General features: G+C 37.0%; 1 protein-coding gene across 1 annotated transcript in view; it reads left to right on the forward strand.

Moving 5' to 3' along the window:
- LOC112983244 (guanine nucleotide-binding protein G(q) subunit alpha) overlaps window positions 1-25,954 on the forward strand; it is a 138,626-nt gene that overhangs the window by 107,860 nt on the left and 4,812 nt on the right. The window contains exons 4-6 of the mRNA XM_064500310.1: window positions 3,730-3,858; window positions 4,873-5,002; window positions 22,573-22,726. Of these exons, the coding sequence (XP_064356380.1) occupies window positions 3,730-3,858; window positions 4,873-5,002; window positions 22,573-22,726 (413 nt within the window). The remainder of the gene's footprint in view (window positions 1-3,729; window positions 3,859-4,872; window positions 5,003-22,572; window positions 22,727-25,954) is intronic.

A 25,954-nucleotide genomic window follows, 5' to 3' on the forward strand; every position in this document is an offset into this window, starting at 1 on the left:
TATAAGTTGCTGTTGTTGCAGTGAATTAAGCAATGATAAACCAGCTAGATGAAATTCTAAATGTTCTATGGGGTTATGGTGATAGCTATATTAATATTTGAAAATTTTGTGTGCCGTTAGCATGTGTTTAAATAGTAATGTTATTCCAGTTGTCTTTTTTATGTAAATATTCACTTGCATTCATTTACGTATTACGTATTCCTTTTCAGCATTTCGAAATAGCCAGTCAACCCAACTACTAGATTATTTAAAAAAAAAAAAAAAAAAAGTTCATCACCCTGTTCCTCCTAATGCAATGTAAAAATGTTTTCATCTTCTCTGAGAAGAGAAAATATCTTGTTTTTTTGTGAATGCAGTTCTGTGGACATAAAAGTATACTGTTATGCAGATAATGCAAAAATCATGGTAATGACATTGAACATAAATGGGTTGATTTGTTTCCTTTGGCATTTTGGGAATATAGCACATGTCTAAGGAGAGAATTCATCTCTGCAACATAGCAAAATATTCAGATGTGGTACAAATATTCAGATGTGTACTGGGTGCAGTAGAGAAGAAAGGCCTATGTCAATCCCATAATTTCTTCTGTAATTAATTATGCTAGTCTGTATCAGAGGAGACATGAGTTTTAAAGAGAGACTTAAGGAGATTTTAGTGATTTTTAGAAGTGTCTTGAAAGAAGCTTTGTATTGCTGCTGTAGGCAAAGCTTTCAGTGTGATTTTCAGAAACACGTTTAATAGATAATTTTAACAGTTTAATTGATAGAAGAATGTGAAGTTATATGTACTAATATGGTTACAGGAAGCGTGGCTGATCTTCATCAAAATCCTGAAAGTAATTGAACAGAAAATATGGTCATGTGATGAAAGTCAAAATAAATAAATCTCTATTCCTTTACTTCAGAGCAAGACTGTACAAACTGCGTTAAAACATGAATTTCAGCACTAGTATTCTTCAACAGGGACATAAAAAACCTGTAAAAACAAAATAAAACTTACAGAGGAAAAAGCTCTTTATTTTAAAATAATTTCATTGAATATTTGCACCATGCTCAAGACATGAAAACAGAAGTAAAAGCGAGGTTATGCAACTAAAACCTAAGTAGTCAATTTTCATTTAAAAAATGAATACAGTGATATGTATATATCTATTAAGCGTTAAGTTAGAAAGAAAGCAGCAGAGGCTAATGTCATTGTTCTAAAACAAAAATAAATTGCAGATGATATATTCTAAATTGCTTTTGTTGGATTAGAGATACTGGTTATGATTTGTCAGTAACACAAAGATTTTTTTAAAACAGTTTTATGCATGCTACTTTTAATGGTTTTGATGCTTCTTCCTTGATTCTGGTTTTGAATGCATAATTTAGGAGACTTCTTAGAAAGCTCTGCATCCCTAGATCTGTTAAGTGAAGACCCTTAGGGAAAGAAATGGGACTGTGTAAGGATGTGTAAAGTCTCTATTATGGGCTGTATAGGCTCTCTGAGGTGGTAGTGGTGAAATGAGTAAGACTATTTCTGTTTAGTGCACGCGTAAGAGCTGAACTTGAGCAGACCTGAATGAGGATGAGGAAAAGGTTTGTATTTTTGAAGGATAATTTAATGCTTCTTAATCTTAACAGCATCAGTGAGTTGTGCTAGGACGGAAGAATCCCCATCTGCCCTCTAAACAGTAACACAAATGAGATTGGGCTGTTTAATAATGTCCTTTTAAATGATTGTCTTTCTAAAATCAGTCAGGTATGCACTACTGCATATGTTGTCCGCTGTGCTTGCAGCGTAGAGGTACAGTAACCAGGCTCACGCATTGGAGACTGCGGCTGAAGCTTTCCAGAGGAGCACAACAAGATGATTGCATGGAGGATCCTCCTACTAATTTATTCTCTTAAAATACTCCTGCTCTCCTGAGTACCACTGTAGTATGTAATGACCCACAATGCTGCTTTGCACCTTTTTTATTTTTTTTCCCCAAACCAAAACCATGTCTCTTGTTGGCATGAGAGGGGAAAAAGAGGCCAGTTAGTGTTTCAGCATCTTTGTGGGTTTCATGTTGTGGCGGTTATAGATTTTGCTTGTTTGTTGTTACTTCCCCCCCCCCCCCCCCCCCCAACAAATCGATGATCAGCTTGTCTGCTCTGCCTTTTGTGTGAAAAACCTAAGGGCAGGTGAAATGCTCTGATTCTCACAGCCTTTTTCCTGTGGACAGAAACTAGTCAGTGTCCTGAGAAAATATTTTCAGAGTAGTAGCTTCTGAATACAGTAACGTGTCTCACATATATGGTTCAATGCATCTTTCTAAATATGGGTAATTTTATCACATTCAACATTTACTATCAGCTTAATCTTTCATGAATAAAATCATAGTGAGGAAAATTTGGTAATATTTTGGGCTCCCTCACAGATGTAACAAATTAATTCTTCTGTATTTTCGCTATAAAGTAGACCTGAAACTGCTTTGTTTCTGTCATCATTCATAATAAGTTACTTTCTCTATTTCATAACAAATCATTCAGAGCATCTAGAAGTAGTCTAATTATTCCTTGTGTGGGTTTATTTAAAAAAGAGCACCTGGAATAATAACCGCGAAGAAAAAAAACGTGTTCAGAGCTTCAAATACGTAGTGATTTGAGAAGTTGCAGGGAGTCCACTGCTGCCTCCCTTGGAGTGCATCAGGGCACCTTAGGTTAGTTTGTCTTGTCCATGGCTAACTCTGACCAACTAGCCATTCTCGTGCTTGGAAGTAGCCAAATGCACAAAACCTTCCTCTTCTGTAGCACTCTTGCACACAACGTACCCTGGGGAGACCTCAAACTGTCTGGTGCACTAAATTCATATGATGTGCAGCTCCTGCTCCTGGATCCAGATAGGCTGTCCCATGTTGCTATGTTGTCCCTCTCTTTTTGAAGCCTCTCTCTTATGAAAGTTCATTAAAACCTCCTGTACACTGCTGCTTTATGGTTGAAAATCACCATTAAGCAATAGCAGTGTGCTGTAGCTAACAAGCCCTTACAAGCAATTTTATTGCAGTTTCCGATTATTTGCGAACCGGCTGGGATGTATTTCATGTGCTGCAGGTGTATTAACTTGATCAGAAGTTTCAGTCCAGATACAGGAATTTCAGGTGCCAGAGACCCAAATAGATGATCGTAATGCTGTCTTCTGAGAACAAGAGCTAGATAATTTTTTAATTTGTCAGTGGGGTGGGGGATTTTTTTAAATCTCCAAAGAGTGCTGTTTATCCTCCGACCATTTCATAACTGATGATGATTTCTGCTAAATCAGTTAAGTATTATTTGGGAGATTCTTGTTTATCTATTGATGTATCTGTGCCGACCTTGCAGAGTAAATATCAAGAAATACCTCATAGTTTCAGATAAAATGTGCCATTTTATTTCTTGCACTTTTTTCTCATATTTGTCTTTAAATTGCCTAGAATTGAGTAGGTGAAAAACTTGAATCTGTGTGAAAGCCAAGTGAATTGATATGAGAAACACAGTAATCATGCTACCCCTTTGTAGAATTTGTTTGAAGCTAGGAAAAAATACAGGAAGGAAGAAAGGAGCGCACCTTTATACTTCCTCCCCTCTCTTACGTCGACAGTGCTCTTTTTTCCACTGCCCTTTCTCCTATCCCCCACCCCGTTTCCTTTCCCAGCTCCTCCCTGCTCTTTTCCTCCGTGGGATTATGGTGTCACCGTCTTGCATTCCTGTTGTTTCTCCCTCTCTGCAGCTATCTTAACGACTTGGACCGCATTGCAGATCCGGCCTACCTGCCAACTCAGCAAGATGTGCTTAGAGTTCGAGTCCCGACAACAGGGATCATTGAATATCCATTTGACTTACAAAGCGTCATTTTCAGGTAGGAAAACGTTTATGGAACCCATTTGCTTTGTTTCTTCTGTTTCTTTTTACATTAGTAATACCATGTATAGGACTGGTTAAAATTCCATAAACACAAATTATTCCATATTTTTAAATTTTGAGCTTGGTCATATTATTTTTGTGGTATTGTCCATGCGTGATTAGTAACTGACATTAAAGATGTCAAGAGGATGAGAGACAAATAAACTTGTCTTTTTCTAAGTATATATTATGGATGGGAAAACTGGAATTCATTTTTCCATGAAATGATTAATATGATATTTTCATTATGAATAGTAATCTGGTAATACAATCATGTGTCCTCCTAATTCATGTAAATTATGAAATACAAAGATACAACTAATGTACTTGATCTTTAGAGAGAAATGACATTTTGCAAGTTTAATATCACTTCTGCAAATACTTTTCCCCACAGCTCATTTTGAGTGCAGATACGGTTGCTTAAAAAATAACTATGCAATTACAACTGCAAGTTAGACACCTGAGTGTCTAGTTACACTGAGATGCATAATGAATTGGGAGTACACACTGCCAGCAAATTTGAGTTTTTATTTTGGCTATTAGCAACTTTAGTAAATACATATTGTATTCTGGTTATACTCTTAAAAATTGGACAGCCTTGACAAATTGAGAACTTTGGTGATTTCCTGGGAGAAAGGCAGGCCACCAACTTGATTCTGTGCACACGTTTTTGTACTTGAATATACAGGGCAGAACTTTGCAGCATTCCAAAATCATGGTTAAGAAATGCTGACAGCTTTGAGATCCGTAATAACTTAAATTCAGAAAGCACATAAGACTAAAAAGCAAATACGGTAATTTTTCTGCTTACAGCACATTCCATTGATCTTAAATAGAAATGGAAAAATTATTAAGGAAAACAGACCAACTTTGTTTTCAATTAAATTCTTGAATTTGGTGTTCGATATGTGGATGTTTATCTGTTAATAAGCTATTCATGGAGTTGATGCAGATGTTGTTAATATTGCAGGATGGTGGATGTAGGAGGCCAACGATCGGAAAGAAGAAAATGGATACATTGCTTTGAAAATGTCACATCTATCATGTTCCTAGTAGCTCTTAGTGAATATGATCAAGTGCTTGTGGAGTCAGACAATGAGGTAAGCAAGCATCAGCCTAAAACAGTATTTTTGAAGAAAAAATAATTTCACTAAAATTCATTTTAAATTTAAAATATGAAGAATTGATTAAAACATGAGTTTTTAGAGAACTTCAGTAGAAGCTTGTGTGTTTTCACATAATTATTTGGGGATGCAATTTGGTGGACCAGTAAAGTATGTTGATAAAATGAATACTCCATGCTAAACAGCAAAACTCAAAGTTGCTAGTTCTTTTGAGACATTTTTTAAAAGCTGACTGGATTCTCCAGTCCTGGATGTTTTCCAAATGTGTCTACAGCATCATACACAACTACATGTAGTGGAGGCACTACAGGGATCAAGAGGCTAATGCTCAAAAAATACAGCACAAACTGATCTTCTGCATGGAGTGTTGGTGGAACCAATCTATTTTGTGTTAAAGTGGAATATAGTTGACTATAGAGAAATGTTCTTACTGTAGCTATTTGTACAGTTAGTGTTGTGCAGCAGAGTCGTAAAAGTAGAGCTTGGATGCTTTGAGTGGTTGCAAGGTTCTTACGGTTCACAGCAGGCAGTGGAAATGAAAACAAAATTCATCGGTTCTTTGAAGACAGTAGAACAAACACTGAAGTAATAAACTTTATTCCATCGACTTAAGGGATAGGATTTGTATTGGTTTATACGTTCTGCTTGTGTTGTTATTTCAAAGAATAACAGAAGAAAATGATGGATGGTGATGTATGAACTAGGCAGTCAAAGCACGCTAGTACCCACTATTTGGTGTACAGTTTACAGAGTGAGGAGATGATCTAATTTTTAGATTTTTTTTTTCTTTCTTGAAGACTTTTCCAGTTATTCATTAATCTTACATGAGTTACTCATCAACGCTGTTTTATACTAGTCTTTTTACACTCATTTACAAAAATCAGAGGAAAAAAAGAGCATTTTAATGTTCTTCATAACTGTATACAGGTTGATTTCACTGCTGAAAGAGAATGGATGAGGTAGCAAGGTAAAACACATGTCCCTGGGCACTCATGATTGTATACTCAACGTTCTTCAGTATTAATTTTTTTAATGAAGTCTGGGAGCTCTGAAATCCTTTAGATTTATACTCTTTCCATAAAAGAAAAAAATCTCATTACATTATTTGAATCTTCTCCATCTCCTTAAAAAGCATGGCTGTTACAGAAAAGAAATTTTCAATTGCTTATACAGTAAATACATCTTCTCATTCTGTTTATTTTTGAATTCTTTTAACTTGGCAAGTACCAGAATGTTTTTATTTTGTTTTTTTAAGATATGTATCTTTGATGTAATGTTAATTATTTTTCCCAGTGTAATGATCTAACAGAACCACACCAGCAGTGTTGTGTTTTTAACTGGAGCCCAAGTATAGAGCACAGAGTAGAATATGAATGACACAAAAAAAATAGAGCTGTGCAAAAAGCTTATAGCATAACATACACCCTACTTTAGGGAGTCAAGAGAACATTTGTACTCTTCTGGAGATGAATTTCAGACTGAAATATGTGGTATAATCAGCCTTTTGGTCTTTGTGAACCTTTTTGTATTGTGGTAGACGTGAACAAAAATATATTGAATTAGTCTTTTTATAGTTAAGGAGATTAAACAGAAACTTCACTTTCATGATTTTGCATCTATGTTAGTGTGTTAAATTATTTATAACTTGGCCATAGTAGCAGGTTTTATGGGAGATGGTGGTTTGCTTGAATCTAAAATGAGGGACATCCCTCACAGTGAAAGTTGATTAATAATGCATGCCAACCTCTGTTTTAAGAGAACAAAGCATGACTGAATTTAATTTGGTTGGTAGTAGGAAGCTGAATGAAAAATCTGTTCTATGGATTTTCACTGCAGGCTGCATACATAAGTTTTGGGATGTAAATCTAGTCTAATTTATATATATCAATATAAAGTACAGTAATAGAAGATACTGCCTTATAATATACAATACTGAATTCAAGGTTGAATTTACAGAGAGGGGTAATCTTAAAATGAATGGTTGACATTTTGTCATAGTGATCTAATCTTCCCCAATGTGATCTCTTGTAAATTTGGAAGCTAGACATGTGTAGATAAAAAGAGGACTCAGTCAGACTTGGCTCACTTAAAGCCAAGCCAGAAATGTCTGGTTCTGTCTTTTTCTGCTTTTCATTATTCTTTTGTAGCCACAGAGTCAACACAGAAGTATCAAGCATTTTAATTATACAAGTCAGAACAAAATATATTGGAAATCCCATAGAGCAAAATTAGTTACGATAGTTCTCAAATACTGTTCTAACTAACCAAAATAGACTTCCAAACTTTCTCAAGTTAGCTATTTATCACTCTGTGTCCATCCTTTATAAACAAATGGAGGGATCTGTCTTTATGAGAAAGAGAAGTTTAACACTCTCTGCTTCTCTATTAGGTGTATCCTGTTCTAAATAGGTGGCTTGTCCAAACTTTTGCGCTTGTTGGTCAGATAACTTTAATTTGCAGATTATGACTTAGAGCGTCCCTACTTTTTCAGAAGATGGAGCAATATCATCCTTGGCTGACTCATTCAGAGTGTACCATCTTGCCTTGTGTTCTCATCAGCTGAAAGGGTTCGCATGTTACGAACCGAATGGAACGTATGAACTGAACATTTCCTTTCCGTCTTGGGCTCTCCTACCACTCTGAAATGATGCCTAAAGTTGTGATTGCTTTTCCATGACTCTTTTTTCAGCTCTCATGGAAAAGATCTTACTTGTAAAGCTGTTTTGATTTTTCAAGTTTTCACTTTCAAAACATTTTATGGATGTGAAAGCTCTAAAACTCCTCTTTGACTTGAAGATGGTTCTTCCACCTCACTGCTAAACTATTTATGTTTCTCATTAACACCAGTGAAAAACTTTTGAACCTTTTTGTCTTTTGGTTTGAAGTATGTTCATAACTTTAATTGAAACCAGTTTTTGTTTTCAAGTCATACATAAGGACCGTGGTGGCACATTCCAGCAGCTTTAGGCCTGTGTTCCTCTAGCTCTGGGATGGATTCAGCCTGTCATGGAGCTAAGCACCCATCTGGGCAGCTTAATTCTGGCTTTCAGTAAGCTGTACCCTGTCTGTCTAGATTTCGTTGGTATACCAAAACACCGAGTTATTCCGCTCCTTTTCCCATCCTTGTATCACTAAGCATTCCAGTCCCAGAAAGCACAAGAGAATATATTTCTATATTCCACATAAAACAAAGTGTATTTTATCTTAATGGTGATGTGGCAGAGGTATGGAAAGGTTTTAAATATGTTAGTTCTCACCTTAAATATAGAAATTTAGAAGAAATATATATTTTTTTCCCTCACCTCAGTCATTGGGTATTTTTTCACACTCTGAAAAATTCAAATCACCTTTAAATTGTGTAACAGTATTAAAATTTCAGCACCAAAGTGACAGAGTGTGTGTAAATGTCCTGCTTTCTTCTTATAGTTAACAGCAGTATTATACTATGATAGAATCTAATCCTCCTTTCATCCATGTGCCTCTTACTCAAATTAAGAGATCTGACTCAACAACTTGCAGTGTTTTGCTAGTCCCTTTGCATTGCTTTCATGGCCTGATTAAACAGTATGATTTTTGTAAGATGGCCTACTTTCTTTTTCTAATTAGTCCACTGCATGATATTGCCTGAAGTCTTTTTCCTTGTAGTGTGTATTTATGAAGAAGATGATACTTTCTTAATGATCTGTGTGATTCCTTTTAGTTAATGCATTGCTTCATTAATCTCATTTTCATGTATGAACATAAATCTGTAAGAGTTACTGTTTGCCATTCAGTGCATCCATCATTATATACATGACCCTGTATCACTGCGAAACTGTTTTAGAGCTCTTAAGACTCTGGTTTGTATTTTGAAAGCATAGTGCATGGTAGACTTCCTGCTGTAAATCTGTTTCTTCCCTTGTTCATCTTATAATCCAAATGTGGTTCTCTTGAATAAATCAAATGAGGATACAGGGAGTTGAGAGGTTTCACTCAGATCTGTCAAGGGCTTTTACTAACTGAGTATGGGGGGGTGAGTTGGGCACCATTTCTGACTTCGTACTCTTGGAGGTGTTAAGTCTTCAATGTTTGGGCAAATGTATCATAACTACTCTGTAAATGGATGTCACGCATGGAGAATGAGGCGAGTGTTCAGACTGCTCAGCGTAGAATGACACTGAACTGATATGTTCATGAAACTGCACCTCAGTGACAAAGAGCTGTAATTAAAGAACTGGAGGTTTCCAACCTGAGGAAAAGCATCCATGGCTGCCAAACTCTTATTATAATTATGACTCCTCTAACAATCAGCACTCAGAAACCACATCATCTCGCTCAGCTGTGTGTCTAGTTTCTACATAGGTAAGCATCTGATTTTGGTGCATAAAGAGAAAAATTGCTGAGAATAACATTTTAAAATCTCTTTCAAAAATTTCAGCTTGTGTACAAATTTGAAATGCCTTTCTCTCCTTAAATGCAAATAAAAGGAGGGATACTTAGCTGTTCCAGATTCCGTCCTTAATAAAACAGTAAGTTTATCTAGATTCATACGTGGAAATGAGGACAAAATTTCGTCCAGAGGACATAGTATACTAATTACATCATTAGTACTGTAAATTAAGTAATCTTCTCTCAGTCTGATATGACGTGACAAAGGGGAACATGTTATAAGTTAAATTAACAGGCGTGTTTGACCTTTCCCCTTTTCCAGAAGAGTCTGACAGGGTTAGTGGTGAGAGGAAAAAATGAAGTCATCAGCTCTCTGATAAATTAGTTTATGATATCTTATGTTCTATAGGTCAGATTTTTGCCGAGTTATACCCACAGATCTGGAGAAACTTGCAATTTTATCAGAGCAGAATTTAGAACTTTGCAATTTTTTAAAATCAACTTCTCTTTTTAAATAAAGGACTTTTCCTCGGAAAAGTATATTAGTCCATATTCCGGGACAGCCTACATTCAAGCATGGATCACAGAGAGCTTTTCTAAACAGATAAATCTCATGGTATCAGGGCAGTAAATATGGAAATGACTTCCAGCTTTCCAGGAAAGTCAGTAATCACTTGCAATTACGGGAGGACTTGAGACAGTATAGTATAGTTTTAAAATCTGGGTTCCTAGAAAAGAGATTTTCATGACCTTTACAGAACTTGTTAAGTAACTAGTACTAGTAGGAATGGCAAAAAAAGGGACGGTATTTATTGATGTTTGGACATATTTGTAAATGCAAATAATTTGAATTATATGACATCATACAGGTTGCGTAGGTTTGTGCTGGTCTGTTTAAGCGTGGGCTTTTTATACTGAGGGCTCTTTCTTTTTCTCTATTCCCCGAGGAAAACAGAAAAGAGATACTTAGGCCACAGTTTCCTCAGTTCAGCTAGATCAATGAATTAAATATTGTTAAAATTATAATAGGCTAAATGAAATTTTGAAATTTTCTAAGCTATCAGAGATAAAAATTGTATATTCTGAGATATCATCAGGGACTGAAAGGTTACAGGGGTGTTGGACAGCTTAGAATAGTCACTGATGAAAGGTGACTTTTAGAGGTAAAGCAATAGGATTGATCTGAAAATCTATTGCACAAAATAAAATGGGGAAGAAATGCCAATTTAAATCATTTTGACCAGAGTTAATACATTTTGGCTTTATTTTTATAAATATACACACACACACTTATATTTTACAATTATATATATATTTATATATATGTTTGTAACAGGATTGAAGATGAATATTTAGAACTGTAATATTCTTTCCACTTTGACTTTCGAGTGAGGAATTTCATTAATACTCAATTATATAAATACTACATATGTATCCTATATATATATACATACATTTTATATCAAATATCCATCTCTGTGTTTTAGGAAAACATTTTCTCCATTATTTTACTTGTTAAGCACTATATTTTCATTGATAAATAGAACCAAGTATAAAAGAATCATTGAAATGTGTCTCTGTTACTACAGACAGCTTAAAATATTAACATGAATATAATCTTAAAAGCCTGTATTTCACAAGAAGTTTACTTCCTGGTTTTTCACTGATCTTGAGTTCCAAAGCAAACAGAACCAGTCATCTTTACTTTTAAGGTCTAATTCATTTATATGCCCTATCCAGACAGGTAATTTGTAACCCTCCTAAGAGAGTTGCTTACGTTATTGGTTCTTATTAATTAGAAAAGGAAAAGGTTCTTCTCAAATAAAGACTGCTTTTTTTTTTTTTAAGCTTTTGTTTGGGTTCTAAAGCTCATACTGTGTCTTAATAAATTATTCCATTTAGCTGCAGCTAAAATTTGTTAGTGTTTTAAAATAATAATGTGTAATTGAATTTCTCTTAAACCAATATTTCTTTCTCTTCTCTTTAGTCATTAGAGTTGTCATCTAGTTTGCATTAAAGATTTAGAAAGTACTACCTAATTCATGTTTTTACAGGTTTGATCCTAGATTACATTTCTTGTTGAAAAGTATTGCAATATATGAAGCAAGCTGAAATGGCTTGAGGCTTTGAATTTTTAAAATCACAGCAAAATTGATTACTTAGCTCAAGAAATTCTAGACTCATGCCTTCAAGCTATGTCTAATCTCGCCTTGACTTCCTGTGTGTCTGGCTTTCCTCTCCTCACACATGTGAAACCCTATCTAAGCTCTTGTCATCTTTTCTGTGGTCTTGACAAATGCCATATTGCTCAGTGTGTATCCACAAAAATGCTGCCACAAAAGCTTTTTGCTTTTACCATGTATGCATCTTTCCATTGGCTTTTGTTTCCTTGCCACGTGGAACCAAATTACTTGTTGGCTTTTAAGGACATTTATCATCTAACCTGACAGGATAACCAAATTGATTTTTTTTTTCTGCCAGTCTTGATCAATCGTTTGTAAGATATTCCAAGAAACACTTTTGCATTCATTTATTACCTTTCTCCTCCTTCCAAGCAGAAAGAGTTCCCCAGAAACTTTCCAGATCTGCTTCACCGTTACTGTGTAATCTTCGTTCTGCTGAATTCCCTGCTGTGGTGAAGCAGCCAGAGTCCTGCGATGATGACTGCTTCTTGCGCTGCTCCTAATTCTGTTGCTATAACTTGATGCTCTCTCTTTCTTCTTTCAGTATCCTGGTTGTCTTCTAGCTTTATCTGTGGATGATAAACTTTTAAAACAGTGACTGCTATTTAGGAATGTGTGTGCCAAGTGCAGCTGTAGTCCCCCATTGAGCCTACTGGATTTCCGAAATGTAGAATAGTGGCTTTATTTAGCAATAGCTGAACAGTAGCCGTAGCTGAATCCTTCCAGTAGCATTTTTAGTGTGGATATGAACAGAACAAGTAGGTCCGGAAGTGACTGAAGCAACATTTCCAAAGACCACTGTACAGACCTTACAGGAACACAAGTGGGTACTCAGAGAAGTGGGAGAAGAAAGATGGAAGGAAGAAGGGCCATGTGACTGATGGAGTCCTTTTTGGAAACAGTGTAGAGCTTAAATAACCTGAGAAAAGTTGTTTTTAAAAATTCTCTGTCCAAAACGTTACTACCAGGGATTCATTAAAACTGTCTAATGACTTACCTTATCTGTAAATGCAGTGGCCCTCAGTAAAACTGTATTTAGCTCAGGTTTCATAGATCACTAGGGCTGGAAGATGATGACCACAGATGAGTAAGGGAAGTAGAACAGTTTGCCCCAGAGAGGTTGTAGGATCTCCATCCTAGGAGGTGGTCAAAGCTTGACTGGACAAAGCCCTGAGCAAGCTGATCCAGTGACAAAATAAGTCTTGCTGGGAGCAAGGAGTTGGACAGGTGACCTTCACAGGTCCTTTCCCACATAGATTCTTCTGTGATTCTAGATAGAAAAGTCTTAGTTGAGTTTGACCAGTGAAAAGGAATTTTTTTGTTGTTTCCTTGGAATGGATGGGTTGTGCCTTTGTGGTCATGAGACAAGGTTTTACCATAGTTGCTTTAAAACCCTGAAGAATTCCACTGTACTGAATAGTGCATATTTGATGTAATGGTTTTCTGCCAGCAGTTCTTTTTATCAGGCTGGTCTGCAGAAAGATTCAAGATAAGTGAAGAGAATAAAGGAATCTTTCCTGAGCTCTGTATGTGTTTGAAGTAGTCTCTTACTGCATCTGAGTTACTCATCACAATATTTGTATGGCCATTACAGTTCTCTCTCAGATGGCTAGTTATAGAAAATTTAAAGCTCTTCTAGTTTTGATACTGGATTTTTGGGGGGTTTTTTTGTCAGCTTAAAATAATGCTGGGATGTGATACTAAATAACTTCTGAAATATTAACCCCCTACTCAGTGATCTTTGAGGGATTTTTTTGAAGCTCTCTTGTGTCAGTTCCTCTTCGTCTGCAGTTATCATCTCTGTTTGAATGCCTTCTCACTCTGTTATTCACATATATTCGTCTGTTATCAGAATAAACATAGATATATATGCAATGCCAGTTCGTTACTAAAAAGTACATCTCTGTTAATCTCACTGCATTCTCTCTCCACATTTCAATGAAATTCAGTCCCTCAAAATCCTTGAAATTATAGTTTTGTTAACATAAATTATTTAAATTACTAATAATTTATGAGAAAAAATTAATACTGTATTTTGGGGTTTTATATGTTACTTACAGTGTGCCCACTAGATGCCACTCTAGACAGTCGTAAAGACATCTAGTTGTGTGAAATGTTCCACTACTGATTCTGTATTGGTTCAGATTAATATTGTACACAGTCTTTTCTCTTGAAACACTGGGAAATGCTTCTTTTTCCCTTCAGTGGGTACCAGTAGATGTTGCTTTGAAATGCTTCTTTTAGTCCTTTTCAGGTATTTCTCAGATTTGACTTGCTAGAGCCAAATGACAATAAATTACACCAATTCTGTTATTTCTGTAATTGCAGAAGTAATGCAGATTTTTCCAGAGCAAGAAACAGCAGAGAGAATTTTAACATATGCATCCAAAATAGAAATCAGTCATCTTAACATGAGACTGAAAATACAGGATTAAAAAAGTATGTGGAAGCAAGTAAACTCTTTTCTTGTCTTTTAAAAAATGAGGCAGAGTAAGAGTTTGGATTTGGCTGAAGATGTGAGAGAACAGTTTGTTCGACTGATTGTATTTGTGTCGATGTTTAACTGTCATACAAAAATTTATCAGCATGAAATGTTTTATCTAGTAAAAGGTACATGGGTAGAATGAAATTTTGCTTTATTTGTGCTGATATGTTTCATGAAACATGCTTCTAGTCATGGAATTGGATACTGTCATCATTTGTGAATAAGTCGAACCTTTTTTCTTAATGTTTGGTAAGACACTGGAATAAGATTGCCCAAGATTATACGATCTGTCTATAGCTAACAAATTTCAGTTCACGCGTGGAGCGTGCCCGCTGTATTTTGTTTTGTTGGTGTTACGTGAAGGGGTATGTGAGTTGGAGCGGTGGCTGCATCAGGTCACGCGGAGCAGGGTGGAAGAAGCCTGCGCTGGCAGCGGGAGGAGTGGAGTACCTGCTGGCGATGGTACCATGGCTGTGTGCACGCGGGACTGCCTGCAGACATAAGCAGAGCAGGGAAGCTGCCTAGGCCAGCAGGTCTTGGGCAATGGCAAAACCATTGGTCCTGCTGCTGGTTGTCCTTAGGGCAGGCGCCTGGAAAGCCAGGGAGATCACAGCGAGCTGCGGCTGCTGCTGTTAGAGGGGCTGCCGCGGAGGTTGGCACTGCTGCGGGGAATGGCTGCTAGGCACTGAGAAGCCTTGAGCCAGCTCCGTCTGCACGGTGCTATGCATTAGTTATGCACAAGTTTCTTTCTGCAAGCCTTTTCCATTGCCACTGAGACAGGATTTTGCCGTAGGCAGTTGGTGAGGTAGGACTCGTTGGTAAAATCAGACCTAGTGCTTGAACTAGCTATTAAATACTGCTCCCCACTGCTTCTGCCCTCTCCCGAAAGAGCCACACTGTCTTGCTTGGCTTGGCAAGGCTTCCCTCCCATTCCTTCACATAAGGTCAGATCTCCAATGCTGGCCTTGCCTCATGTTCCTTCCCATCTCTATTTCCAGAACTAGTTCATAATTCTTTAGCTGTATAAAACTGACAAAACCTAGTTCAGTTAATGTGTTAGTGGCCTCATGTTTCCCTTAGTAGTTTAGAAAATTAAAGACTTAAACTTTAAGTTAAAGTATCTGTATTTTTCAGAGTTGCAATAGAAACATATCTAGTGGCTATGAATACAAACTTTAGTATTGCTGGCTTAGTAGAGATTTAAGTGATTGAACCATGCATGAATTATAGGGCATAATGTGCCAAGAACAGCTGGTTTGAATTTAATTTGAATTCCTTTTCTAATACAAGTTTTCATAAAAACAGTTCTAGAGTTCCTTCTGTGATTCATAAAGCTTTTCTTATGAAATATTTTACAGCTCTTTTTGTAACCTCCTGTCCAATGCTGAAAATTATAGACATGATTTGCACTTATATTAGGGACTTCTTTACACTGTTCAAGTAGGAACTTGTAAAGCATAAGCATGTTTTCTACTCTTTCACTGGTATAAATTGATTTTTAACTAAATGAGAACTGGACCCATGATATATACTCATGCATACTGTGACAGTCTCCCCCAGTTTTTCTTCTGACATGAGAGGGTTTTGGTTTATGGATGATTGAGAATCTCAAAAGCATTTCCAGATCTTTTGAACTTGGCAAGCTAATGTTGGGCTGCTTCATGATGGCAGCTTTTTAACACTGGGAGACTTAAAATACTGAGAATAGTATAGAGAATAGTATAGAGACTAAAGAATATGATGCCGCATTCAGAAAGAAGATAGTAATTTGGCATCACAGACACATTGGGTCATTCCCCCATACTTAACTAGTAGATCTGTGAGCAAAGACAATACTTCACATATATTCCAAAATAAAATGGGAATGTTGCTTCTAATTGCTCCCTTTCCAAAAACAAAACACAAAATTTTCTTTCGCAGAAGTGGACTGCATTTTACAAGTTTCATAAAATCTTGTAAAATAAAGCTGTTAACTGCAAAAAAAAAAAAAATACCGTAGCATAAAACTGTTCCATAGTTAAGAAAAAGTGTGCCCTGTTAATGAGAAGCATTTTTCAGAAAATAATTCAATAACTTTGTGTTGTCAAACATTCTTTAATTAAGCTGATTAAAAATACTATGGTAGTTATGTTGCATATATGTTTAAGAAGGAAAATGTTAGGTATGCAATGTTACAGGCTATCATTAGCAATAGAAAATAAGAAGCTCAAGAGAAGTTTTAAATAATAGTAAGCACGATCATTGGAGAAATGACATCTGGAAAAAAAATAGTTTTATCCGTCATGACATCCATAAAAGCTGATTTGCTCCTAGACATTGAATAATAGAGGGATGAAAAACTTGAGCAGGCAAATAAGAGATTGATTAATCAAAAATAAAAAAAAGAATTAATTGCATATTTTTGGAGTAATCCTTGAATCTCTTTGAAAGGAAATAGTGAAGCCAGCTTAGAACTTTTAGTCAGTTCAAGGTAAATCTCAGGACTTACATTACTTTACCTGCTCAAGCAGGTACAATCTGCTAAAGAAAAATCTCTAGGCCATCTTTCAATTACTGTAAAACATCTATAGAGTACACATCTGAGTGACCAACCATTAAAATGTCTTTCCACCATCATTAACACAGCACTCTTCCATTCACTTCTGAAATAATTGGAAAGGGTTTAAAAATGCAATTTGACCGTAGTATAAACTGTTGGGAAAATCATGAAGGGCAGGGAAGTTCAGAACCGCTGACTCTACGCTGCTCAAGGGCCAAGAGCATGTGCCCTGCAAAGAGGGGGAGAGGGACCGGAGCTTGTTTAGTCTGGTGAAGAGGAGGCTGATACTTGCCAACTTGAAGAGCAGTTGCAAATGTGCCACGGAGACAAATTCTTCTAGGTAAACAACACAACAAAGATCAGAGGCCACAAGCTGTGGCTTGGGAGGTTCAGGCTGGACATCAGGAAACGGCTTCCCCTTGGAGGTTAGTTTAGCCCTGGGAGGAAACCCAGAGAGGTGGGGAAATCTCCATCCATAGCAGCTGTCTAGACTTGTCTAGACAAAGCCATGACTGACCTCATCCCGCATGGCCAACAGCGAAAGGCTGCACGAGGTGAGCCCCGGAGGTCCCTTCCAGCTAGCGTTTCTGTGATAATACCCTGCTGTCATTTCGGTGGTGCTTCAGAGGAAGGTATGTGACGGTCACTTAGAGAACTGTTTACTTTTAAACAGGTTAAATATATGATTGTTACTTGTTCGTATCATATGGTGCCTAATGGTCTCAGCAATGAAGCAGCATCCCTGCTGCTCTACACACAGAGTCGTGCTGTGTCTTCACCCTAAGTTATGATAGTAACTGCTCTCATCTAACTGCAGTGTTTTTATCACTGATAGACCCAAACTAAATGTGTATTAGGTGTAGGAGCAGTATTATTGTATTAAAAGTCTGCTACTGGAAATAAACATAGATTTCTGTTTCTAATTTTATAAGGAGTAAATTCTGGTGAAATAAAGGGAAAATTCTTCTCCAAAGTTAAGTGACACAGTGTCTTAGTACAAAGAGTATAGACTGTTCCCTCTTGGGAAGAGCTACGTAGAGACAGAAGAGCAAATGGTAATGTTCTCCTCCTCCATTTCTAATACAACAGCTTACAGAAAGATTTCTTTCTTGACCTATGCCTGATGGTAAGCAAAGGAGTCATTTTGTCAAAGTACATGCATATTTATGATTAGAATTGTGCTTAAGTACTTTGCTGAATCCAGATTCTTTACATATTAATAACAGTTTGTAAGAAATTAATTCTTCTGCTAATATTTATCTTTGGGGCTTAAGTTGGATATTTATCAGCTACCCCCAAATTTACTGCACTTGCTCTTCATTCTTCAACTCACATGCTGGGTTGTTTAGTGACAAGTTTAACAAAAAGGGTACTTAAACTCAAAAATTCAAGTGGCAATATTTTCTTAGACAGTCCATCACTTTCTATTAGTATTTAAGCTATAACATTTCATCTCCATGCTGGTTTTGTTGTGCCTTTGCTTTTTGTTAAACTTTGTCTCTCCTCTGTCAAACACAAACTACAGAAAGCAGTTTTATTCTAGTATATGGGCCTTTCCATAGAAGCCAGAGGCCAACAGTGTTTCATAATGATACATTTTAATTTCAGGTTTTCAGTGGTGGCTTCTGGGACAGTTTTTAAAAAGTGTTGAGAGTTTAGTATGTATTTAAGGAGCTCCTGTCTACCTTCTTCATAAAGACAAGGAAAGAGAAAAAGCCAGTGAGATCTCCCTTAATTCAGGCAGCTGATAAACATTTTATTCACTTCCTGAGGGGCTGTTTTGCAAAGATCCACCCATCTGAAGGTGGGGATTTCAGGAAAGGAATGGAAGATTTGGGCCCTATGTAGGTTTTATTATTGTTAAAACTGAACACCAGCAGAAGATACACAAGTATGGTCAATATGCAGAGAGTATTTGTCTTCTCTTTAAAGCACGTTAGGAACTTTATTTTCTCACACTTTAATAGAGGTAGTACTGTCCATACTGTAAGTGTAATTTGTGGCAGCAAAAAAGCAGGCAACAAAAATGTTTTTAAATGGTTTTAAAAAAAAAAACAACTGACTGTGAAGTTAGGGCATGTATTCACTAGGTTCTTTCCCCTCCTCTGACTCACCACAAGTCTTCCAAAAGTTTTCAACTATGATATTATTGTTAGATCTGTGTGTTATAAAGTTGTAAAAGAAGTGAACAACAAAGTAAGGAACAGAGATAACATTCCATTTTAGATTTCTTTGGTCAAAACTATGGTCCTGCCGTAACGTATCACTGCAGTAACAGCCCGGTAATTTATGACACTGTCATATATACCTAGCGCTTTTCTTTCGGAGGGTTCCCGTGTGCAACACGCAAACACAAAAGCAAGCAAGGTCTGTAGGAGGAGGCGAAGTCTTTTATTAGACCAGCTGATACCATTGGAGAAAACATGCAATGAACTGAAAGGGAATGTGAACTTTTTAAGTTAATATCTTTACAAGGCTTTGCAAGACACTCAAATATACGAATGATATGAAATCTGCATTGAATCCTTGGAAGCGACTGAGCTCTCCTCTTGACATTCTTGCTCTATCATCTTACTGCAAGCGTCTTTTGAGAGGGCAGTTATCTGCAGATCATTGCGATGTGGCCAATATTCAGAGGATAACTGGTGACATCTGAAGTCTTCCCTCTTGTAAGTGCAGACAGCAGCATTGTGTGGCCTTTTCCTTGAGGATTAAGGAAATTCATTGGCGTCTCAGTTATGGATCTTAAGGAGAGTGACCTTTTTCTTAGCTGGTTTGGACAGCTTATCACCCTTTGCCAGATTCCTTAGAAAGTGTTTCTGCAGCCTTCCTGATGTCTTAGTCATGACTGCTTCCTTTGTTCTGCAGCCTAAGATGCTGTAGGCTGTGCTGTAGTAATGTGCACCCTGAGATAACCCCTGTACTGAGGTAGTTACCTTTCCTCAGAGCTACCCAGTCAGTCTGCAAGACTTTGCTGTCTCCCTTCCCAATAGCCTCAGCTGGTACCACTGTGTAGAGCAAGATCCTCTGAACCTTAGGAAATAATTCTCCTTCAGAGGACTCTGGCAATGTACTGTGCTTTTTTACCATTTCTCACAGTCCTCTGGGTTTGTGTTAATTTTGTTTATGACTGGATAACTGAACACAAAATTTGCGAGGACAAGTGTCCACTGCTGTTGCCTCTTTAAGACCCGTTCTCCCAGAATCGGGGGATGGATTCAGACTTAGCCTGGCTCTTTCTGGAAGTACTGTACAATTAACTGGATGACTTTTGAAGGCAAGTGACTTCTGTATGAAGTGAAACTTATGACTAAACTAGTGAACACAATGAAGAGAAGGAAGCTGGGATAATCCGATAGTGTTTTATTGACTTCAGTTACTGACATCCTGAACTACGTATTTTTCTAAAGCAGTCTAGCCTTTCTTTCAGCTGTGTTAGGCTACACATGTTAACCATTTCTTTAAATGATTTCTCAAGGCAATAATTATTTCCTATAATATACTAATTTTTCAGAAGAACGTCTTCTAGACCACCTTCTTAGTAGCAAGTCTTCTTTCATGGGATCTCAGAGCGGTCTTGACTTAACTGAACTTTCTTTGAAATCATGGAAACCTGCTTCATCTCTCTCTGTTTGTGGTATATTTGGTAGATATCCCATCCAGGAGAGGTTTAGAGCAGATGTCTGAAGTCAAGTCCAAAAGGCCTTTAGAGACGTTTATAAACCTGTAATAGGAAAAAAGTGATTATGTGGTATAGAATGGGAATTCATATTATGTGGAATTCATAATTGATGTATAATGCAAGACATACTCTTTTTACATTGAAGACACACAATATTTTGTTTTTTATTGTATATGTCTCCTGGGATTTTTATGATTTGCAGCAGTTACAGAGGTAATGTTGTAGTTGATAAGATGCTAAAAATTGTTTTAGGCATGATATCAGCATGGATTTAGTTAGCGTGCCTTTTCTGCTTCATCTTGTTTGGCATCCATTTCAAACAGAAAATGAAAATGCATTCTGTGTCTAATAACCATCTTTGCAAAACCATTTTTCTGGAGCTTTCCTGAAACAAAGGTCACAGATTTATCCAAACTGATATTTTTTTTTTTGTCTGTGCAATTCTGTGTTATGAATATGAAAGAAGTATCAGCATTATAGATGAAAATGTTGCAGCACTTTTGAAGAGTTTTTGCAGAAAGCAAGTAACCTTTACATAAGTAATTTCTATCTTTGTTTTCTGTGCACTTTTCTTATTGAGAAGTTTTCAGTAGCTCATAAGTTTGCTATGAAAGAAGAACACACTGCTAATCCACTGGCGATGCTCTTTCACCTTCTATGGATGTCAGATTAGAAGATACTGAGTGTTAGTGAGTTCAGGTAGAGACTTAGAATTGAAACAGTGGCATGTAAGTTTACAGTGCCTTCCCTATCTTTTTTGTCAAGCTATCAAAGTGAAAATTATTACTATGTAGTTTCTATTGCCATGGCTATGTACCCTTTGTATAGGGTCCTGTATAGTCAACATGTCTATACAGAACGTTGAGAGGAAACGTGGTCTGATTATGCTTTAGTGATTGATCAAAGGACTTAGGTTTTATGCTCAGTTCTGCTGATTTTTTTTATTTTCTGAATGAAATCCTTGCACCATTGAAATCAAAGTGAATCATAAGACCTGATTGCAAGAAAGCAAGGGTTTTAATCCTCTACCTTAGTTTCTCCATCCATAAGTTCAGCTATTTATTCTCAAGCACCACTCCAGCAGGCTGTAAAGTTTGATAAACTGCTTGAAGATCTTGTGGTGATACAAGATGGCTAAACTTCTTCAAAATTGATTTTTTAGGTTTCTTTTAGGGTTTCTTTTAGAGTTCCTATTCTCCATGCTTATGCAAGTCTCTTTAAAATGCAAATTAATGCAAGTCAAGATACATTTACTGCAAAATTGTCTGAATTTTCTGACAGACTGTTGCACGGCTTGGCAACAGCAGAATCTGCAGGATTCACCTTCTTACTGTTGTTCTCTGGAGCCCTGCTGTGTGATGAAACTGTTGTTTTCAGGGGGCAGCTTCTAAAACATTTCGTAGGTGGTTATCAGCCTGCCTTAGAGTTTTCCTAATAAAGAAATAAGTAGACTTCATTCCCAGTGCTGAACCCAATATGTTCTGAATGTGTACTAACTGCATTACATCAACCTGACAGTTCTTCAGAATTGCATTGAAGCACAACATAACTTTGCAGCATCAGAAAGCCCATACAAAAGTAACTGTAGATAGGCTTCACATCTATTTCGGCTATAACGCAAAGTGCTTTTCAGGAGCAGTTAATCAATTCAAATAAAGGCTAGCCCACAGGATTAGAAACAAATTTACCATTTCTGTGGGGGGTTTTTGTCATAAGCCTTTCACGTTGGGGAAATAGTCTCAGGTTATCAATGGGTAAATGCGAAATCTATCTGTAACTATTTTAAAGCTGATCTCTTTCTAAGAGTTAAGGATTACTTGCTGGTCAAGTTTGCGAAAGGCATATAACACAAATAAAGTTCTTAAAACTTGACTTGGGTATTATATCTTGTTGTGGTACATTTGTCCCTGCCTTGAACTGCATGCATTTCAATACCCACAAGTTTGTTGGCTGGTCATAACTGTGCGTATTTGGATTTTACAACAGTACCTGTTACAGCTTTCATATTCATGACCTGTGTTTTAAAGAATACTTACGCTTGAGCAGTTGAGTTTGCAAAAGGAAAACTGCCTGCATATTTAATTAATTGCCTACTTATGAATAGTAATTGAGTCAGTTAAACTTTATGTTTCAGTAAGAAGGTTGCAAAGATGAAATGGTTCTGTTTATGAAATATAATGGAATTGTATGGATTGAATTCAAAATTTATTGTAAAATTGTTTTCATAATAATTTCCTAATTTTCACCACATACATTCTTCTTTCTTTTTTATTTTTTTTTTTATTCCAGAATCGAATGGAAGAAAGCAAAGCACTCTTTAGGACAATTATCACGTATCCATGGTTCCAGAATTCTTCAGTCATTCTGTTCTTGAATAAAAAAGATCTCTTAGAGGAGAAAATTATGTACTCCCATCTAGTTGATTATTTCCCAGAGTATGATGGTGAGTATATTGCCACCAGAGCTCATGCTCCATTTACACTGCTGTAATGACAAAATGTAATAGCTTTGTCCAAATGGTAGACAGACAGATCCTTCAGTATATTTTGCTTAAAACAAAAAAAAGTGTTTCACTCATATTAGGCTTAGAGGTTCTCAGGGCAAAGATTATCACCCATTGTTTGCATATTCATTGCAAATATGTACTTAGTACATCAAATGATTAGTTTGTAGTTTAGTGGTTTGCTGGTCATTTTTTAAAATAAATTATGTGAAAAGGAAAAACTTATCAAAAATAGCAATTTTTAATAATCCAAATTTTAAAAATGTGATGGAAGTCTTGTGGGATTTTTTTAGATTGCTAGGATTTCATTTTATACCTTTATTGATTCTGAATGGGATGGCAGTACCTTTCATGTAAAATTGTTGATCCTAGATAAATATCATACTAGCAGTGGACCACATTTTGTCCTTGTTCATAAGTTGGACTTGATAAAGTAATTAAAACCAAATAAAAACCAAAAAAAAGAAAAGAAAAGCATTTCTCATTTTTACACGTTGTCTTACTCTTATTTTTTCTTGAAGTTTTGTTTTGTGGCTGGATAGCTGAAGAGAAGTGTCATAAGTTCTCTGTGGCACGCAGAGAAACCAATATCACTCCTCCCACCCTTTCATTATACCATTTTTATTTTATGTTTCCTTTATTTTAATTTTGTCACTTATGTGAAGTTTAATGTGTTTGTCCCAGAAAACATTATGTGGATCACATAGCTGTTTCTAAGGAAACTGTACTTTCAGAAAGTTCTCTTGAGGTGAAATGTGAAGTATTTTAAGGTAACTGAGTGGAGGCTTTGGTAACAGAGAGAGAAAACTCTTAAATTCAAATAATAAGAGGATTGAAGGACTACATATCCCTAAATTTTAAAAAATAAAATCTCTTTTGTCCCACCAGGGGGTGAACAGCAGATTTGAAAGCTTCAGGAAAGATTAAATCTCTGATTTTCAAAAATTGAGAGTAAGGATAGAAAAAGTTACAGCTTTTTTCCTGTTTGAGAAGAAGGAATCTGTTCACAGTGAACAGCCCACAGGATCAGACCATACTTATTTATCCATCAGTGTGAGGTTAGTTTGACAGTGCTATATAGAAGGCAACTGGCAGGTGAATAGATAATATTCTTGTCCTTTCAAGCTTATTTCATGTGACAAGTGTCCTGCATGATGTCCTGAAGATGGGAAGATTTTACAGGCCCCTCTCTATTCTCATCACTCAAGTGGTGATACACCTGTGTTAAATGTTTGTCCGCAAAGACAGACAAAATTCAACCAGTCAGCTCAGAGAAATCCTCTTCCTCCTGTCCTTTGCCACTGTTTGGGGGGGGAAAAGAAGGCTTCAGACCAGCATAGCGCTTGGAGTCAAGACCTGAAAGTCTTCAAGCGTCTTTGACTCTAATTCTGCCGATCTTGCTGGGCTGAAGGCCATAGACGAGGTTAGAGCTTGGTCAGATTTCTTCGGGTGGTGAGGTGGGCTTACACAGCCCATGGCTCACCCATGTCACTGTATGGTCCCCTCCACTGTTCCAGCGCCCTGTTTGAGGACCTTGGCGGGGGACAGATTTGGGGAACTGATCAGAATTAGATATTTTTCAGCTGCATCGCTTCTCTCTTGCATTTTCCTGTGTGGTAGCACAAATGGAGAAGATAGAGTAAGGGTGAGAATCAGTAGGCAGGGATGGCAAATGGGACTGAGTAAATTAAGCAGAGCGGCTCTGCTGCACAGCATGTCATAATAGCTTTGGATGAGGGAGGCAGACGTATCACATGAAGGTATCCTTTCATGGCTAGTACTAGAAGACCAACTGGGACTGGAATGAAGAACTGGGAGAGGGAGAGAGGCGAAGAAAGGGGGGGCCACACTTGGGAGGACAAGAAAAAGACCAGTCCACTGGAGCACACTCCTCTCCAGAGTCTCCAATGAAAATGAATATGCTCACCAAACTATCCAAGCCAAATTGTAGTACTTTTTACATTGAACTTGACAGTGTCGTGTAGACAGACCCTTTGAAGACTGCTAAATAGGGGGCAATGGACATCAAAACTGCTGGTCACCATATTAGGTCGTAACCACTTTGCATTGTAAATCTAATATGGAGTCATTACCTTTTTTTTAATTCCTGAGGTGGCAAACTTCCTTTTTAACCTCAATTTTACATACTTCAAATCCACTCAAACAAAAATTTAAATTACATGATAATCAGCAGAGCTATTATTAGGTAAGAAAATTGGGATACAGGCAGTAGTGCAGTAAATTTTGAGACAGACAGCCCTACCTAAGTCTAGGCTATAAAACTGTTTAACAAAATTCTGGGAAATTGATTAAAACAGTAAATGGCTTATTTTGAAGAAATCGTTAACGGTCTTTGAAAGTCGCAACACTGTCCTTTAGAAATATTGCAAATTTATTAAAAGTAGAAAAAACACTAGTGAAATTCAGTGTTTCTGCTGTTTCTATAGAATCTGGGTGACCAGGCCAAAGGCTAGAACCTGTTGTGTTTAGAAGCTGTAAAAATTGTGAACAATAGGTAGTCCTGCCTCAGAGGTTATGATCTATCTCCATGCTCTTCTCTACATCTCAGCAGATGTGGTCTGTATGTACGTGTGTTTGTATGTGCATATGTATAGGTATGTCAGTGTGCATACACCACTATGTTGCAGAGTCATCTTCCCCCTCCACAAAGATTTGCAACAGATGGATACCAGAAAGCATGTGATTTCTCTTTTGTGCCTCCTGTGCTAGCTAATGTTTGCAGCCTTATCCAGATTAGGAATGTTAGTAATTGTTAGCATTAAAAATAAGTTTTATTATGCAATTACTGCAAGATCGGAGGTCAGCATGTGCTCACCTAAGAAAATAATTTCGTAACTACTAAAGGATAGAACTATGTAACAGCCGAGCACTGGTATTTATATTGCTATGTAACAAGATTAGGACTAACGAGGAGCCAGGAGCAGGAGGAGGCACAGCAAAAAGTGCCGCATACCTGTTGTGTAGAAACTTATGCTCCAGAAATGGGAGGGCAAAGGGATAATGGCCTATGAAAATCGCACTGGATTAGTGGAGCAGAATTGCAGCATAAGAAAACGACGGCTTGTGGCTAATGTTCCTGCTTCCGCACTGCTCTTTTGGCTGTGAGCATGAATGAATCCTTACTCTGCTAGATCAGAAGTCGTCGTT

This window comes from Dromaius novaehollandiae, chromosome W (assembly GCF_036370855.1).
Source record: "Dromaius novaehollandiae isolate bDroNov1 chromosome W, bDroNov1.hap1, whole genome shotgun sequence".
In the NCBI taxonomy this organism is placed as follows: Eukaryota; Metazoa; Chordata; class Aves; order Casuariiformes; family Dromaiidae; genus Dromaius; species Dromaius novaehollandiae.